Raw genomic sequence first — 18,001 nt, 5'->3', positions numbered from 1 at the left:
CAATGTATATCTAAAATTCTTATTATTAATCCCTAAGTGCATGACCTTGCACTTTTCACTATTAAATTTCATCCTATTACTATTACTCCAGTTTACAAGGTCATCCAGATCTTCCCGTATGGTATCCCGGTCCTTTTCTGTGTTAGCAATACCCCAAATAATCTATCAAAACTGTGTTAAGGACAAACCTTAAATGCCATTGTGAATAAAGATAAAGTATCCAGAGTGGTAAGGCAAACTTCAGTGGCAATGTTTGCTTCAAGTAAGGACTGGTGAAGAACATCTGCATCTGAATGGCCATAGCCTGTAGAAATTTCAAATGAATTGTTCCTTTATATTTATGATACATAATTAAACACAAATATTTTAAAACTAATGCTGCTAAATCATGTAGCCAAAAATTACAAGAGACTTTCTGCATTAGAGGAAGTTTAAGAAAAATAAGAACTTTGACAGAGGTTTACATTAAACAGTTGATAATATTTTATATGTCATGCATCCGATGAAGTGGGTATTCACCCACGAAAGCTCATGCTCCAAAACGTTTGTTAGTCTATAAAGAGCCACAGGACTCTTTGCCGCTTTTACAGATCCAGACTAACACAGCTACCCCTCTGGTATTTTATATGTAGTTTTTTTCACTTTTCCAACCGCAGGACAATTATATGTGTGTTCAGTATTTGGTATTCAAATAATTTAATTAACATAATCACACATTGAAGTGCAAAGGTAAAGTCTTAAAAAATAGCAGCATTGAACATATTTAAAATAATGGACTTAAATAACTGGTAATACTATGTTAATATATTCAAAAACAAAAAGGACATGGATAGATAGAATTACGGTTGAGAACAAATATCAGTAATTTAGGGTAAAATTAAGGATATTGCAATTATCTCAAACCCAAGCATTATAAACCCTGAAAATTCAGAGTTAAGGTTAAATATAAAAGAAATACAAACATATTGAAGCATCAAAATGCACAACAGTGCACCCATATAACCCATACTGTGCCCTGTAGTGACACCATGCAATAACTATATATTTATGATTCTGGATATTATTTTGTCATGGTAAAATTATGAATTACGGTGGAAAAAATAAATAATTTCACGCTATGGTCAGGGTAACCTTGTGGCCCTTCTGCTACACAACAACAGTTTGTTAGTTCACTTTGTTCTAGTCTGCTTTGAAATGGGACTAGATTAACACAAACTTACAAACTGTTAATTTGTGGCATATGGGTCCATGTGAATGGCAAAATTTCACGGTTACTGTGACAATCTTATCCTTATGATAAACATAATTTAATGCTTGTGTCTCAGATTAACTGACTTTTAAAAGGAATATTAGATTGCAACCTTCTCACCCACTGGTGTCACTGTAGGGCAGACTTATAGTTGTTTGGGTCTCCCACTCGTTCTAACTTTCAGGGTCAGATTCACATGCATGTTCTGGCTGCTTTTAGCCAATATGGAGCAGCACAAAGAAGCCAGAGCATACTGACCTGTTAAAGTAAATTTACAGATGCTTTGCATCATGAAAGCAGAGTATACACTTGTTTGTCCTTTCCACTTGCCCTCAAAATTTATTTTGGATTCAGAGAAAGTGCTGTAATTTTAAGAAAGATGTATTACATTCTGCAGTCACAAAGAAGCTGAATTTCAATTTTATTTCCAAAACTCAACTGAACCTTAATTATGGGGCTACATAGTAACCAGATTTTAAAATATGTCAAAGAAACTGGCTGTGGGACCATGATATTAAGAAGGCATCCGACAGAGACCTGAGACACTGATCTCCTCTCGAGAACAAGATGCTATATTTCCTTTCTGCTTCAGCATCTCCCACAATTCTGGGCTATTCCTCTCCTGTCTGAAGTTTCTGGAGGTGGTTCAAAACTGTGCCAGCCATGCCCCTTTCTCCTGACTGCCAGATGATTCATTCCAAAGCTGTGAAAAACTCTTGGAAAATAATTAGTAACAATAATTTCTGGGATAACTAACTAACTATGGACAATAGGCCACTGCCTACATGGTAACTATACAAATAAAATGCTGATCCTTGGCTGTGAAGCCATCCAAGGTGGGTAGAACTGTGGGAGATGCTGCTTGCAGAAAGGAAATTATCAGGTGAGAAATGCTCCATTCTGCAGCCTAGCATCTCCCACAATTCTGATATGTATGGGAAGTAGCAAGCCATGAATAGGAGAAGGAAGAGATAGAAAAGTGAACAAAAGAAACAGGACACACACCCTTCCCTCACCTCCCTTTCTGGAACTGCTCAAATGGGCAGGTTATGTCTAGACTACTGCCTGCAGGACCTGCCTGCCAAAGGATGCCTCTGCAGAGACAAAGTCCACCTTATAGTGTCTGATAGAGGCATTAGTTAATGAAAATGTGGCTACTCTGTGGTTCTGTGCACTGGAAGCGCTCACTCTTTCAGCCTGTGAGGTTGCCATGGATCTTGTAGAATTCCCCTTGACTGCATCTGGAACAACTTGTACACCTCAGCAATGCACAGTCTGATTAATCTAGTAAGAGGCAGCTTGGATACAATAAAGCCTTTGGCACCTCAGGATGAAAGGAAACAAACAGGGAGCCAGATCTAGTGAATTTTGCACGCTTGACATAAGTCTTGAGTGCTCTTCTGACTTATAGTGTGTCAATGCTTCTTCATCAGGTGCTGTGGCTATAGGTGGACTGAAGGAAGTCATAGTCTCAAAGAATGGGTGGTTATGGCTTTCAAATACCAGTGGTAGGTTCCACTTAGGGAAAATTGGTCTGACTGCTGGTCTGGTCAGTCTGATTGCTCTGAGAAATCTGGATACCTGATGGTTCTGCCAAGGAATCTAAGGATCCTGTGAGTACCACACTATTTAGGGCTGATATCTGGCTAGCGATGGTGCTGGGCGGAAACCCCTTATTCGCACTTTCCTGAAGCAAGCCCAGGGGGGCCCAGAATCCCCAGGATCCCTTGGATTTGCATTATGCTCTTTGAACCATCAACTGAACTTGGTCCATATGGAGTAGATTTTTTAGCGTGGAAATTCTCTTGGATGAGAGCAAAGTTCTAATCATTTTGGAAGGTGGGCCGAGTGAGGCTAATTCTAACAGTAGCCAGGCTGTCAGTTGAAGATGATTCATAGATTCATAGACTCTTGGACTGAAAGGGACCTTGAGAGGTCATTGAGTCCAGTCCCCTGCCCTCATGGCAGGACCAAATACTGTCCAGACCATCCTGGATAGACATTTATCTAACCTACTCTTAAATATCTCCAGAGATGAAGATTCTACAACCTCCCTAGGCAGTTTATTCCAATGTTTAACCATCCTGACAGTTAGGAATTTTTCCTATATGTCAACCTAAACCTTCCCTTGCTGCAGTTTAAGACCCATTGTTCTTGTTTTCCTTAGCAGCGTAAGCACCACTGACAAAGTGTTTTCTCCACCTCATGACCCTTTTAGGATATGAGATTTGCGCCTTTCATGCACACGGTTGCAGTTCTGTGTTTCAGACTAAGAACCAAACCCAATTCTGTTTCAGCTTCTCTTCCTAGGTATGTTCTCTAGACCTTTAATCATCCTTGTTGCTCTTCTCTGGACCCTCTCCAATTTCTCCACATCTTTCTTGAAATGCAGTGCCCAGAACTGGACACAATACTCCAGCTGAGGCCTGACCAGCGCAGAGTAGAGCAGAAGAATGACTTCTCCTTTCTGGCTCACAACACACCTGTTAATGCATCCCAGAATCACGTTTGCTTTTTTTGCGATGATGTAGGTCTGTGTGGAGGAACAGGTCTTGGAAAAAAGGTGTCTGGTCTCTTCAGAAGCTATAACAATTGTTCTAGCTTCAATTCTACCAGAAGAGGTCAGAAAGGAGCCCAAACATTTGCAAGATCAAAGTGAAGACTTTCTGGTTTAGTTGACTTTGGATCTTCTGAGCCAGTCTGTCTTTATGTTCAGCCCTCCTTGTGCGTGTGTGTATCACCTTCCGGGAAGGGAGAGTCTTGTTTGCCCATTCTATAGCTTTTGAACACAGAGCTAGACTCCTTGTTCCCCCTTGATCATTTATGTATGCAACCATGGCTGTCTGGTTGGATCAAGATGTCATTGCCCTCCAGGAAGACCTGGCATTCACTAGAGGTAGTCTGACAGCTGAGAGCTCCAAAGGCTTCATGCTGTGGTTCCTTTCCCCAGAGCTTCATATATCTTATATTGTTCTGGATCCCAGAAGTGACCTTATTCTTTCAGAATAGTGTCTGTTGTGAGAACCTGCTGGACCGGAAAAAATATGAGAATGTCCGCAGGGGTCGTTCCTAGGACTGTCCATCATCTTAGGAGATCCAGCACCTGGCTGGGAACAAGTACCTGGTCTTGCATTCACTCCAGGGAATGGTACTATACTTTCAGAAGAAAGGCTTGGAGATGTCTGATAGAAGACCTTGCCAATGGGGAGACTCGTGTAGGTCTAATGGCTAGAGACACTGAGCCACGGTTGGTCTCATGCACTTATCCAGCATGGATATCAAATCCTGGTTCTTCTGGAATCTGTCTAGTGATGGGTAGATCTCAATCACCAAAGCGTCTATTTCCAATCCCAGGTGAATTGTATTTGTTAACAGGACCAGAGAGCTTTTCCTGGTGTTATTGCAAAGCCGTGCCCTCGAAAGTGATCCAGTGTCTGGGTTGTGGCACTGCATGTTGCAGCTTGTGAGCTATGCCTTGCTGTGACTACAGTCAACTAGTTAAGGCTCTGGTAAAAAGAAGGTGGATAAGAAGGAAGAGTCTTTGTCATACTAAATATTTTATTGGTTTGTAGTAAAATTCATCTAGGTTTCCTTGGAAGCTCCTGCTCCAAATGTTTTCTCCCTGCCAAGTTAACAGTCCCTTCTTGGATACCACTGGGTGTTGCCTTCACCTAATAGATTTCTTTGCTCGCTTTGACAGAGAGCAGAGGACTCTCTGCAGTCTTGGCTACTAAGTTCCCTAATAACTCCTTACCTGTAAGTTTGGATGCACAAGGTATCTGTTTGGGATGACTCAGGACTATTCATGGATGTAACATGACATCCTTGTAGCCACCAGTGGAATCCATTGCTTGTCACGTAATATATATTACATCAAGGAAGTTGACGAAGACAGGACCCAAGATGTCTCACTCCAAACAAGAATCACATTGCCAGAAGATGAACCACTAGTTGACCACAAGGTAGACTTTTCACTAAATATATGAAAAAAACTTTTAGTCTGAACAGCTGCAAGTTGAGGCTTTGACATTGCTGTGAAATGTGTCATCACTCTTATGTTCTATGTGGTCTTGGCAGGAAGTCCCCTTCTGAAGTTGTAACTATGCCTTTCACTGGTGGAGCTACTGCTGTACCAACCTTAGGCTCCCAAATTTTATGAAATTTATTTATATTAACATTTTAGTTTAGCATTTAGTTTAATTAGGTATTTTCATTTGGATCCTATGATGTCCTCAAAGGAGGCATCAACAGGAAAACATATATCATAATGATGCTTGAAAGGAAAGATATTTTATTAATATTACGAAGTTCCTTGTGGGACACTGACTGGCATCCTGTCTTGGAAAAGTTCTCCAGTTTTTTTGTTTTTTTTTTTAAATGCGTGATAGTTTTTCCCCTGGCTGTTTACAGCGTAGAGGTAGTACACTAATTCATTCTGGTCTGGGAACCACACATCAGAGGAAGAGGTACATATACCTCGATTGTGAAAACAGCTTGTGAGCTGTTCCTTGGAGCCCGAAATGCTGCCTCTGCTTGCTCCCCAAGACTGGCTAGTAAATAAGTACTGGAGGAGCAACCTAGCACCACAAGTGGAGCTTTTTGAATAGGGGAATGGACTTCACACTTACCATTTGGTAATCCCATAAAGGTGCAGCTTCATGGGGAGTGGAATCTTTCAGTGTGTCTGTTCTGCCTGAACTGCTCAAGGTTTTAATGTGGAGCAAGCCTGTGAACAGGGGAGGGGTGGAGAGAGAGAACCCTTTTCCATCTTTCAAAGTCTGAGTCCCTTTTCCTAGGAGAGCAAGGGTTTATGGCTGATAATTACTACTATTTTTTGGCATATGCAATCCGGTCAAGCCAAGCCACAGAGTTCGCATCAATGATGTTCAAGGCACGAAGACTTCCAGAAAGCTGAGTCATTCTGCAGTCCTCAACTACGTGTGTCATGGTTTTTGGCTGCCCACATTGACATAGTGGACAGTTTCTAAAACACCGCTGAAATTCCACTGCAGCACAAATTTCATATCCAGTACAAAACTGGTTTGGAAGGCTCCACTGCCGTTGCAGTAAATCAAACCTGGATTGATGATGGGTGGCATCTGAGTCAAGGTAATTATTTGTCATGTTCTCTGAGAACCATGAAGCTCGCCATGTGTCGTTTACCATAAATCCCTTACCAAATTAACTTATCCACAACAGGCAATGTAACAGTCAATGACCATGTGGTGGATTAAACAAGTCTTTAATTAACGGGAGATGTGGCATATCACAGAGTTTTGTCACAAGCGTTGCTATGCTTTCCTCTTTATGAACACTGGTCGGAGCAATATTGTGGAGAACCAGTAACCATGGTAGAGGAGTAGATTAAAGTGTATGGCTGATGATCAGATGGCACAATTTCCATTCTGCTACTTCCTGAAGTCTGAGCCCCTTTCCCTGGCAGAGCTAGGGATCCTTGGGCTGATAGTCGAAAAAGCACTATTTCCATTAGGCTGCAGCCTGGGACAGGGCTGCACAGCAAGGAGGAACAGGCTTCTCTGCATGCCCACACAGGATGTGAGAGGGATGGTGAGCATACTACAGAGCATTGTGATGGAGCCTCTGTGTATGAGAAACTCCAGCAAATACTGCCTTGGGGAAGAAGACAAAGGAGAAGGGGTTTAGCTCCTAATTTTCACCCCACTTGTTTATTAACAATAGTAATCACTGCCTTCTGAAGGACACACTTGCTTTTGCCTTTTTAGGAACCGGAGACTCTGGGTTTTGCACGACTTACCCCAGAGTTTCATGAGAATCGCCTGATTCATGGTGAGGAAGGGAAGCTGTGTAGCAATCCTACATCTCTTCCCAGATCCTAGAACCCGCTGTAAGACTTGTGAGGGGACAAGCAGCCCAGAAAGGGCCTTATCTTTATGATTCTTTGTTGCCCCAGGACTTAACTCCTGGGTCAGCTGGATGAAATCCTCCTTGTCCTCAGGGCTTCTCCCTGTTCTACTGTCTCCTGATCAGGTTTTTCTGTGGTGAAGTTGCAGTTACTTGGGAGGGGTTGGGGACCCAACATGCTTAACCAACTCAGAGCTCCGGGCCCTGACAGAGATAGCGTAGGCTGGTTGGGTACAGGCAATGTATTTTTATATTCTGCCAAGCCTGAGAAAATTGCCTTATATACAAAACACCTTTTGGATTTTGCTGGTGCTTGTGTGGCTCTTCTGCCACGTTTGAAAGGTGGAAGGAGACATGGCAGCAGAGGCATCAGGTAGTTGGGACCACTGCACTGCTCAGATCCTGGACCAGGAAGATATAAACACTTAAAGTGCCTGAAAAGAGGCTAAAAGTAAAAAATCTAAAATAAAAGGATAGGTACGAAGCAAACCACCACTTGACTGCTGCTGTGGAGGCAGCAGCTCTGGCCACAAGCAGAAGAAAGGGGTGTTGCTAGCACAAGCCGTACTGCAACTCTGAACAGCTCCGGAAACTGAAGATGGGACGGGAATAGCCCATATGTATAAGAATTGTAGGACATTCTGGGCTGCAGAAAGGACATGCTGAGGAATCCTCACCAATGTGTCTACATGATGTCTTTTTACCATGAAAATGGACTTCAGACAGCCTTACATACAGTGAAGAAGAAATCTAACATGAGGACTGATGAATATACATGATGGCATATACTCAGAACTCATGTACTCATGATGGCAGAACTCAAACATTATCTTCCTGATATCTGAGGATTGTTCAGCAATTGAGTATGATGTGTCATTGTCTCCAATCTGGACTCATGTAAATAAGCTGATGATGTGTGGAGTCCGTCAGACCATCTATACATTCCATCTTTGATAATGGGATCAGTTGAGATTTTTCCCAGTTTACTCTAAGCCCTAGATTGGTGAGTAGTGGGAGAGTGTAATGAATGTTCTCTCAGACTTGATGAGAGAAATCATGAATCAACCAATCATCGTGGTAAGAATAAACTCAAATATTTTGCTCTCTTAGAAATGTTGCAACAACTGCCAGTTATTTTGTAAATATTCTTGGGGTTGTTGACACTCCAGATGAATTCTACACTGAAAATGTTGAGATCTCACTATAAAACTCAAGTATTTCCTGTGGGGGACGGGGGTGAATGGAAATACATATCCTGCAGGTTGAGAGCTGTGAACCAATCTTGTGGATTTAGGGAAGGAATTATTGAGACTACAGTTACTGTGCTGAATTTTATTCTTCAAATGCATGTATGGAGTCTTCTGAGATTCAGAATAGTCCTCCAATCCCTTTTTCTTTTTTTGGAATTAGAAAGAAATGAGGAAAAAAGCCCTTTCTCCTGAACTGGGGAGGAACCTCTTCTATGTTTCTGAAAGACAACAAACAATGAATTTCTTGTAGAATCTTCTTGTGAAAGGAGTCTCTGAAAGAGGATAGGGATGGGTGGGTTGTGGGCAGGGGTAGTCTGGAACTAAACAGAGTACTCTGTCAAGATAATCTCAAGGACCGATTGGGTCTGCTGAAATATTGTTCCAGGCTTCCCAAGAATAAATGTGCTCTAAAAGGGGTAAGAAAAGAAAAAATATTCATTACAGTTAGTTCGGAGCTCTCGACCTGACCATCAAACTTGCTCCCTGTTGGCTAGCAATGGTTATGAAGAAGTAGGTATAGAGGAAACACTGTTTCTTCTTGGCAGGATCAGAAGACTTGTGTTAGGCATACTGAAAAGGTTGAGACAGCTGCCTTCAGTGAGACTGTATGCGGTGTTGTTTTTTTCCCCATCTGAGAAGGCAGACTCCCAATAATCTTAAAGTTGTATTAGAGTCTTTTAGGGTATGTAAGGTGTTTTAAAGCTCAATAGCTCTGACTCCTTCAAGAGTAAATCCTCATAGTGTTCTGAATCTCATGCAGGACACCCGAAGATTGTAGCCAAGACACTCACCTCATTGTTACAGCACTCACCACTAAACATACTGCAGTGCGTGCTGTGTGTATTGCAGCTGGTAGTATGGTTATGGAAACTAACTATCCCTCATTAATCAGAGATTGCAATTATTTTCTGGACTCCTGTGGTACCATATCAAGGAACTTAGAGACCCTATTCCAGCAGAGGTCATCATATTTTGCAAGAAAAGCTTGATAATTTGAGATTCTCATTTGAAGACTGGCTGAGTAATAGCTCTTCCTTCCTAGTAAGTCCAGCTGCTTAAACTCCTTTTCTTTTGATGTAAACATATGGAGCTGCTGTGATTACAAAAGAACCTGGTGCAGGATCCACAGAAAAGTAGTCAAACCCTGATAATGGGACCTGGTATCTCTTCTATTTTTTTTTATGATATAGCAGGTATAGTGGCCAGCGTTTGCCACAAGAGCTGAGCTGGTTCCAGGAGAGTGTCGTTAATTGGCACTGACGGTCTTTTTGGTAGCAGGGTGTAATAGGTCTAGAAGCTTGTGAGATTTTTCACTCAACACTTCCACCTGGATTTCTAGAGTCTCTACTAACTCTCAGAGGCTCCTGAGATGTCTTGTAGTCATCTGGTGGTGATGATGAAAACGGTCAGACAAAGATGATGACAGTACAGAAGAGTGATGAGACTGTCCTTCCTCAGAAGTGTGGATTTGCTGTTAATGGAGAAACTTAAGGCTGGTGTTATGCATGAGATGTAAATGACTTAGCTGGAGAAGGTGATTGTGTTCTAGACTGTGTAAACGTAAACTGAGGACAGCATGAAGCCCAATATGGCCATGAATACGAACCAGATGCAAACTTTGTAGGAGACCAAGAAGGTGACACCAGGATGAGTGTGTATCTCTGTGTTCCCTATGCTTATGATAACGAGCTTGAGCCCTAGTGTCTCTATCAGATGAAAAGCAGCCTGGAGAATGTGATTTGAGGAAGATGAGGAAAAAGTAGCCCTCTCACATAGGGTGAGCTGACTTGATAGGAATCTCCATGTTGGGATACCATTAAAAGCAACTAAATAGAGGCCCTAAAATTGAGATACTCCTCAAAATGCAACATAGGAAAATTTCTAATGAAGTTTTTTGTAATGTTTCACAAACAAAATTGGACTTTGAAGGAAAAAGGCCTTTGAAAACATGTTTAAAGAAAATAAGAAACATTGACAGAAATGGGTCATCATGTTTTCCATAACTTCCCTCCACCTCACAAAATAGATTAAGAGGGTATGTTGATATATACGTACTGAATACAACATTAAAATATAAAAATGAAGAATTGCTAATGGTAAAATTAAAAGCTTTGATAGTTACAAATCATTAAAATATAGCTAAGGATAGTGAATGAGTTTACATGAGGTAACACGTAGGCCAAGACCTTGCTGGTGTAAGTGTGATTTTGCCAGTTCTTCTTTTACACATAATTGCTGATCTGCTTAAAGTGATGTTATTTCTGACAGAACAAAGACAAAATGTTATGCTGGAAGTTTTGAGGTCAAAACACACAAACAAAAACAAGAAGCAGCATTTTACTGTGAAAACCCAGGGAAAGTGTACAAAACAACATAAAACCTGCATAGACAGCAAAGAAATACACAAGTTGGATAAACTGAAGCTTGCACATGAGTATGGGTTACATAAAAAACCAAATGCGTGATGTGCTAAAAGCTGATTGGAGAAAGGTTAAGTAGTCTGGAGTTTGGGAATGTACAGAAGACCTAAGCGAACAAGGTCCAAATTGGAGAAACACTGGACCAGAAACAGAAGGGATGGGACTGAAGGACCACACCAGAAAATCAGAGGAGGTGATGACCACCATTGCACGCAGAACTTCCTGATGTGCTGGAACGCAGTAACTTGGGCTCCTTTACATATTTCATCTCAACAGCTATTGTCGTCTAGAATAAATATATATTCACGTCCTGTGACAATTTTGTCTGAAATTGTACAATGAAGGCAAAAATTGAGTAAGCCTAAATTGCGTGCATTTGTGACACAGTTTCCCCCAACACCAGAATCCCTTACCACACTTGAAGAATCTCCCTATATTGATCCTTTAATGATAAAAGGATTTTCATTTACATTGCTAGCACAGTCATTTAAGGGAAATCTGAGACCAGCATATCCCCTAGTGTCATAAATGTTGGTGCCTCTGTAGTTGGCATTGAAGGCTCCAGTTCACAAGTCTTCAGTGCTGAATGAGGTACAGAAAATGTCAGTTCCCCAAAAGGGTGGTGCTGAGACTGCCTGTAGTATGGACAGCGCTGAGATTCTTAAGGCTAGCCTTGTTTGTGGCAAACTAGGGTGTGAAGAGGCTAGATCAAAACGCACTGTTAATGCACATAAGCAAGGTCCACATGGACAATTAGTCCACGACTGGCTAGTATGGGGTCGATTCACACACCTGTTTGCCACAAACTAACTGTTTCTGTTGACAAGCCCTTAGTGATAGTACTGTAGTCTCTGTATGGCTACTTACAGGAAGTTACTCTTTCAACAGTATTGGAGCATGTGTACTGGACAGTTTTAGAGCAACAGAGGTATCATGTTTACACTTAAGCTACCCTTAGTGGTAACTTTCTGAGGAACACGCCTCACTGCCAACTGGCAAGGGGGTTACAAAAATATCCTGATCCTCCAAAGAATATCAAGTGAGGTCTTAAATGAAAATTGGGGTCACAGTGGTCATTAATATTATTGGGAAATTTTTCTATATATACACACTAGGAGTTATATATGTATGTATGTGTGCTAAAAATATGTTCCAAAAATCTGTATTAAGGCAGAGTTGACAAAAAGGTGTCTGCCAGACGGAGGCTGTTTATTGACCCATCTCCCTTGATCCACATCTAAATTAAACATTGTAAGTTAACATATGGGGGGGTCATTTACATACAAAGTTGGAAGATCAGCAGGAAGGTAGCATACCACAGAATATACAACAGGAGCCATCCTGACTCTGAGGTACAAACAATAAACTTTGAAGAATATAAGAGACACCCCTTTATCCTGCACCTAGGAAATAATCCAGCAGTGCAATTACACTCATGAAAATGGGATCTCAGCCAGGCTTGTTTGAAATGTTGCAAAGGACATTTGGGTGAGAAACTTGTTTAGACTGGAGGTTAGCCTGTTAAGTTTAGTCTCTAGGAATCGTGTTACGATTTTATTTTATATGTAACCCTTCTGTTTCCATTATCCTAACTCACTACCTGTTAAGTCCTGATCTTTGATAAGAAACACATGATTGTTTCCACTATAAATATATCTCAGTGCTATGGTATTATATAAGGAGTTGATCCAGAGTTGAATCAACTGAACTGGTATGTACAGCAGACCTGGTATTTCTGTGAATGTTCAGTGGATAAGGGGCTGGACATTACAGGGGAATGCTTTGAAGGGACTCAGGGATTGGGATAACTTCCATGGCAAAGTAGGGGCTAGCATAGCCCAAAGATTGTTTGGGTGGCTAAAAGACTAAAGGTGTCAGGGAGCTGATACCCAGTTAATCACAGGCAAGTCTCCCTCTCGCTAGATGTAGAGGGGGTAAAATGGTGAGATTCAGTCCTGGGTCCCCGTCAGAATGAGTCCAGTCAGATGATTTCAGAACAGGAGAATTTGCTGAAGGAATAGAAGAGCCAAGCACCATATTCAGAGAAGCTTCTGGTGAACTTTTAGAGGAAAAAGATTGTTTGAAATGAGACCAATCTAAAGAACCTAGATCTCAGGTTGGTGTCAGATTTGTATAACAAGGAACAGTCTCAGCCTAGCCTCTCTTACTCTTTGAGCTTGTTTTAAAAGAAGCAAAAATAGAGTATTTGCTAGTAATATGTTCTTTGCCTATGCAAACAAATGTTTACTATGGCAATCATTAAATGATACAGCTGAAGAAATTTCTGTTCAGTCATGAAGACTGAAGAGCCAGTACCGGGTAACAGTGAAAAATATACAGAAGTTACCCAAATGAATTCTAACCTACAAAACGCATCCTAAATTAAATCCTACTACAAATACTGACTATATACAAAATTTACAATGGAAAAAAATAGCTAAAGTAAGGACACTACTAATTATTCTCTCTCTCAGACTAGGCTATGATTAGAAAGAGTGGCGATGGTTGGCCTTGCTCCACCCCTTTTATGCCCTCAAACGGGCGAACAGAGTTCAGGTATGGGCCAATGGGTACACTGTTCAAAAGATTCCAATCTCTGGTGCTGGGGGCACTTGCGTACCAAGAGAGGAATATATATAGACAATAACTTGTCGAGCTTTCAAATTTTTCTCATCTCTTGTTAATAAATTCCTTCTATTGCACTGGAAATGACTGAAAGATGGAAATCCACCAGCTAAAGAAGGTTCAAGGGTAGGGTAACACCTTTATTTTATTGTCTACAATACAGAAGCAGCTTTCTCAAGTTCTCACAGGGATTACATGAGTCAATACTGCAGGACTGGATCAATTGTTGTTTTACATTAATGGCAATGAGCTAGAAGTTTTTGTGCACATGTAAGGGGCAATTAGACAAGCTATGGGAAACAGATGTGCAAGAACAGTTTATGTATAGTTAACTTGAATAGTTTGTATAGTTTTACTGTATGGAATTCTGTCAAGTCAACACACTGCATGAATCAATGCTGTATTTTGTAAGGTTAGCTGACCAATTTCTTTGGTGGTTGAAATTGTAAGAAATTGAAAAATGACATGTCAAAAATATTCTGCATCTTTTATAATTTGAAATTTAAAAGCAGCATATTTAAGAAGACAATATACAAAACTGTTTTCAATTAAAGCAGCCTTATACAAACTGACTTCAACCTCGTTAAGTCTTACCATTGTCTACAGAAATTCCAAGCACACTTGATATCTTTCTTACACTGAAAACACAGAAAAAGTCAATTCATTATTGCGAGATCTTTCACATCCACACAAACTAAATCATGGACTTTACATTCCTCATAGAAATTCTAAAATTTATATTTTCATCAGGAGATGTCAGAACATGGAGACATGATTAACTAAGTACGTACTATAACATGTGGACTATACTTTTTATAACATGTCACAAGTGGGTGAAAATAGAACTTTTAATAAAATCAACCCATATAGTTCAAAAGTAAGATATAGATCCTTTTCAAATGAGCACGACAAAATTGAAGTGTTTGTAATTTAAATCAATCCCAGATTAAAATGATTTAGAATATTTCATAACAAATAAATTCTCAAAGTATCACTTTGAAATATGTAATGCTGTAGTTAACCATGTTCCACATTAAGTCATCACTTAGTATTGATTGCTCTACCAGAAAATGGGAACAGACCAGTGAACTAATTCCACTTAACTGTTTGATCTAGAACAATAATAAAGTCCATGAAGTGCTCTGGTGTGGGTCTGGGACCTGCCTCTGGTGTTGTGTTAGTGGATGAGGATGACAACTGTTATGGTGTAATGGAACTTACTGTGGTTAAAAGTGAGAGAGTTATCCAGGCTGCTCAGTTGCTGCAATCTGGCATGCATCATTCCTGTTCTGTTACGGGAAACAGGCAATGTCTGAGATTTTCGATCATGAACTATGGGTCCCAACCCCTCCTGGTTCCTGCAAGATGGGTGAAATGGGATAGAAGCAAAAGTTAGACATGTCAAACTGCAGCAAGACAGGGAGAGTTAGTTAAGCAGCTACAGCACAAAAAGTACTAACGAATGAATGGCAATGCAGCCTATTTATTGTTTTATGTTAGCTAAAACAAAAATAGGCATTTTTAAAAAGCATCATATCAAATTCGTAATTAGAAAACCTAATGTGGGAAAATAAAAGCACACAAACTTTAGTTCTTGGAATATTTAATTTACTTCAAAGCTTTTAGCAATGTTAGATGATGTTTTGACAACAGTCAGAACTGAAAAATGCACTAATTTCTTTTGATAATGTAAGTTTTAGGGAAAAGTTAGAAAGAGGTGTAGTGGTAAAACAGGAAAGCCCACATGCAATAAGAGCAGGAATTAATTTAGGCACTAACACCTGTATCTTACCCAGACAGGAAGGGAGAAGAGCCATACACTTTGTTAAAACTTGTCAGCAATCAAGTGAAGAAAACGGAAAAGTGATTTGTGTTAGCAATCAGTACAAACTTCCTATTGTGTACCACCACCAGAGCTGATGAGAAATTAAAACCATTGCTGGAATTACACCTCTCCCTGTTCCCTTAACTAAGAGTTCTTTCTCACTTGGTGTTATTCTGTGCAGTACATGCATTTACTGTGATGCAACATGCTTTGGTGTAACATCAATTTTACAGATTTAAAAGCTATATTTGCTTGTGAAACTGCAATAAACCCACAGACCACCAGAGACTTGTATGACTGTGATAGCGTGGTGTTTGTTAACATGCAGAACAGATCAAGTGATAATTCAACATGACAGAAGTGCAGAACAGTCTTCTCTGCTATGTCAAAATGTTATTTTTAAGACTGGAGATTCTGAAGTATGTTAAGTACAAAGCAGTATAATCATAGCTAAAGACACAATCTAAATTGAGAAACAGCTATAGATCCATTTTATCACTGATTTTTTCCATGTGTGTACAAAAATTTTTGGGGGTGGGGGTGGTAGAAAGAGACATTGACAATCTTCATTTAAGTCCGCAGAATAGCATTCATGTAATAGGATGGATGAGTATTTCATATTTAAATTAGGATGAAAGTTTATTATTTTCTTTTTATAACAAACAAATTCCCTTATCATTAAGTTTGAAAAAGTTCAGTTTAAAAGGTCACTGTGATTTGTGGTATATTCTGACTGAATTCTTTGGTATTTCAATTTTCAGCGTTAACTGCTAATGTAGTAAACTGCATTTAGGAACTGATATTGGGAAATATAGATGCCAACAATGTCTGTATAATCCTGACACCACTAAAGGTAATGGCAAAATTCCCATTGAGTTAAATATGGTCACGATTTCACCTCACAAGTTTAATGATATCGCAGTAGCTTCAACACCATGGTAGTGGAGGCAGTGTGAAATCCTGAACAGACTAGGTTAACTAACTTACTTCTTTAATATAAGAACAAGTACTCTATACTTTGTATGAGATTTATGTAAATGTGGAACAAATACTGATGTATACTGTACAGTTTATGGCCCAAATTCAGACCTCAGATACATGCATTCAACTCCTATTGACTTCCCACTGATTAACAGGCTTCAGTGTGATGTCACACATGTCTGTGCTGCCAGAACTTAAGTTTATGAGCTGAAAAATCTAAATCTAGAAAAGTTAGGAAAAAAAATTGCAAAATGGCAGCTTACGAGACACATTACAATAATCAATGTAATTACAGATCTATGCCATATCTCATTTCAGTCTCTACTCAGTCTTTGAAATGTACAACATTATAATTTAAATTAGTAAAAATACTTACTAGTAGTGCTTCCAAGAGGATTCAACCAAGACAGTTTCAATGCTTGTCATTATTCAAAACGTGTAATCACAAACCAATATTTGCTACCTTATAAGCATTATTTTAAGAAATAAACCTGTTCTTCAAAAAATATATCCTTCTCAAAAGTTAATACCAATTACATTAATTTCTTATAAGCATATTTTTGTAGATATATTTCTAATATTCTTTTACAGCAACAATATTTTCAGGTAGCACCCAAAAAGGTGTTGTGCATCCAATTACTCACCTTTAAATTGGTAGGCATCACTGCATAATAATTCCTCCATTCTTGTACAATAACTTTTTAACAAACAAGAACTCAATGGATATTGTACATACTACTATTTTAATTCTCTCATAGCATAACACCATAAATTTAAATTCTACACAGTACCTGGCTATGTATCGTTTTCCCAGGTACTGGAACTGATGCAAGCACACTCTGCAGAGAACATATTTGGAATCATTGTAACAACATTTAAAAACTGTTTAAATACAAGTTTACTGCAACTATTTATCTATTATGTCTGCTTGTCAGGCCCTCTAAGCTCTTTATTCACAGGTATTTCAGGAAAAACATCTATTTTAATTGTTCCCACCCTTAAAGTAGAGCCCTGCAACCTAACCTGAACCTGATGGGGCCTAAATACTGGTGCTGGGATCAGGTCAGGTCAGAAAACAACCTGAACCTCCTGGGCTCAGGTCAGGTTGCCTTCGTTAACCTTCTCCTGACTGTGGGGTTGGCATGGTGATAGCTGCATGTCCCACTGCTGTTAGCCACCTCATTGCACCGAGTGTGCCATGAAGTGAGTGTGCCAAGGAGTTGCAATTTCTTGCATTCTGCAGTACACACAGAGCAGCAGGGGGTGGCAGAGGCAAGAGTGGAGTATGGCGCATGCCCAGATCTTTTCACCTGGAATCAAAGCAAAGAGCTCAATACCTTGGCTGGTGCAAGTTAGAATTTCTAAAAATGACAAGTGGGAAGCATCAAGGATTGAAAACAAAAACCAAATTAGAAAATTATATTCATTGCTGCTTCTAAAACGTGGTATCCTAAATAGACTTTATTATTTAGTATTTATATGGTAGTAGAGTCTAGTTGTACCTATCATAAGCAGGGCCCCGCTGTATGAGGTGATGTGTATACGCAAGCAAAGTTACAGTCCCTTCCCCAGTGAGCTTACAGTCTAAGGCAGGGGTGCACAAACTGTGGCCTGGGGGCCGCATCTGGCCCTTCAGACATTTTAATCTAGCCCTCAAGTTTTTGCTGGGGAGCAGGGTCGGGAGCAGGGTCCGGGGCTTGCCCTGCTCTGCGCATGCTGTGGCTTCATTTAGCTCCTGGAAGCAGCAGCAGCATGTTCTCCCTCCGGC

General features: G+C 40.1%; 1 protein-coding gene across 16 annotated transcripts in view; it reads right to left on the bottom strand.

Moving 5' to 3' along the window:
• DOCK9 (dedicator of cytokinesis 9) overlaps window positions 1-18,001 on the bottom strand; it is a 334,214-nt gene that overhangs the window by 67,229 nt on the left and 248,984 nt on the right. For 4 of the 16 annotated variants that reach the window (XM_032771458.2, XM_032771457.2, XM_075061520.1 and 1 more), the window contains exons 37-39: window positions 17,025-17,072; window positions 14,649-14,785; window positions 189-304 (exon numbers count right to left, since the gene is read on the bottom strand). In XM_032771458.2, the coding sequence (XP_032627349.1) occupies window positions 189-304; window positions 14,649-14,785; window positions 17,025-17,072 (301 nt within the window). Of the gene's footprint in view, window positions 1-188; window positions 305-14,021; window positions 14,066-14,648; window positions 14,786-15,219; window positions 15,259-17,024; window positions 17,073-18,001 lie in introns of those variants that run through there. The other 12 variants (XM_032771471.2, XM_075061521.1, XM_032771464.2 and 9 more) reach the window with 5 other exon arrangements.

Source organism: Chelonoidis abingdonii, chromosome 1, assembly GCF_003597395.2.
Source record: "Chelonoidis abingdonii isolate Lonesome George chromosome 1, CheloAbing_2.0, whole genome shotgun sequence".
Classification (NCBI taxonomy): Eukaryota; Metazoa; Chordata; order Testudines; family Testudinidae; genus Chelonoidis; species Chelonoidis abingdonii.
Note: the sequence above shows the minus strand (reverse complement) of the source record. Positions and strands in the feature narration are given on the sequence as shown.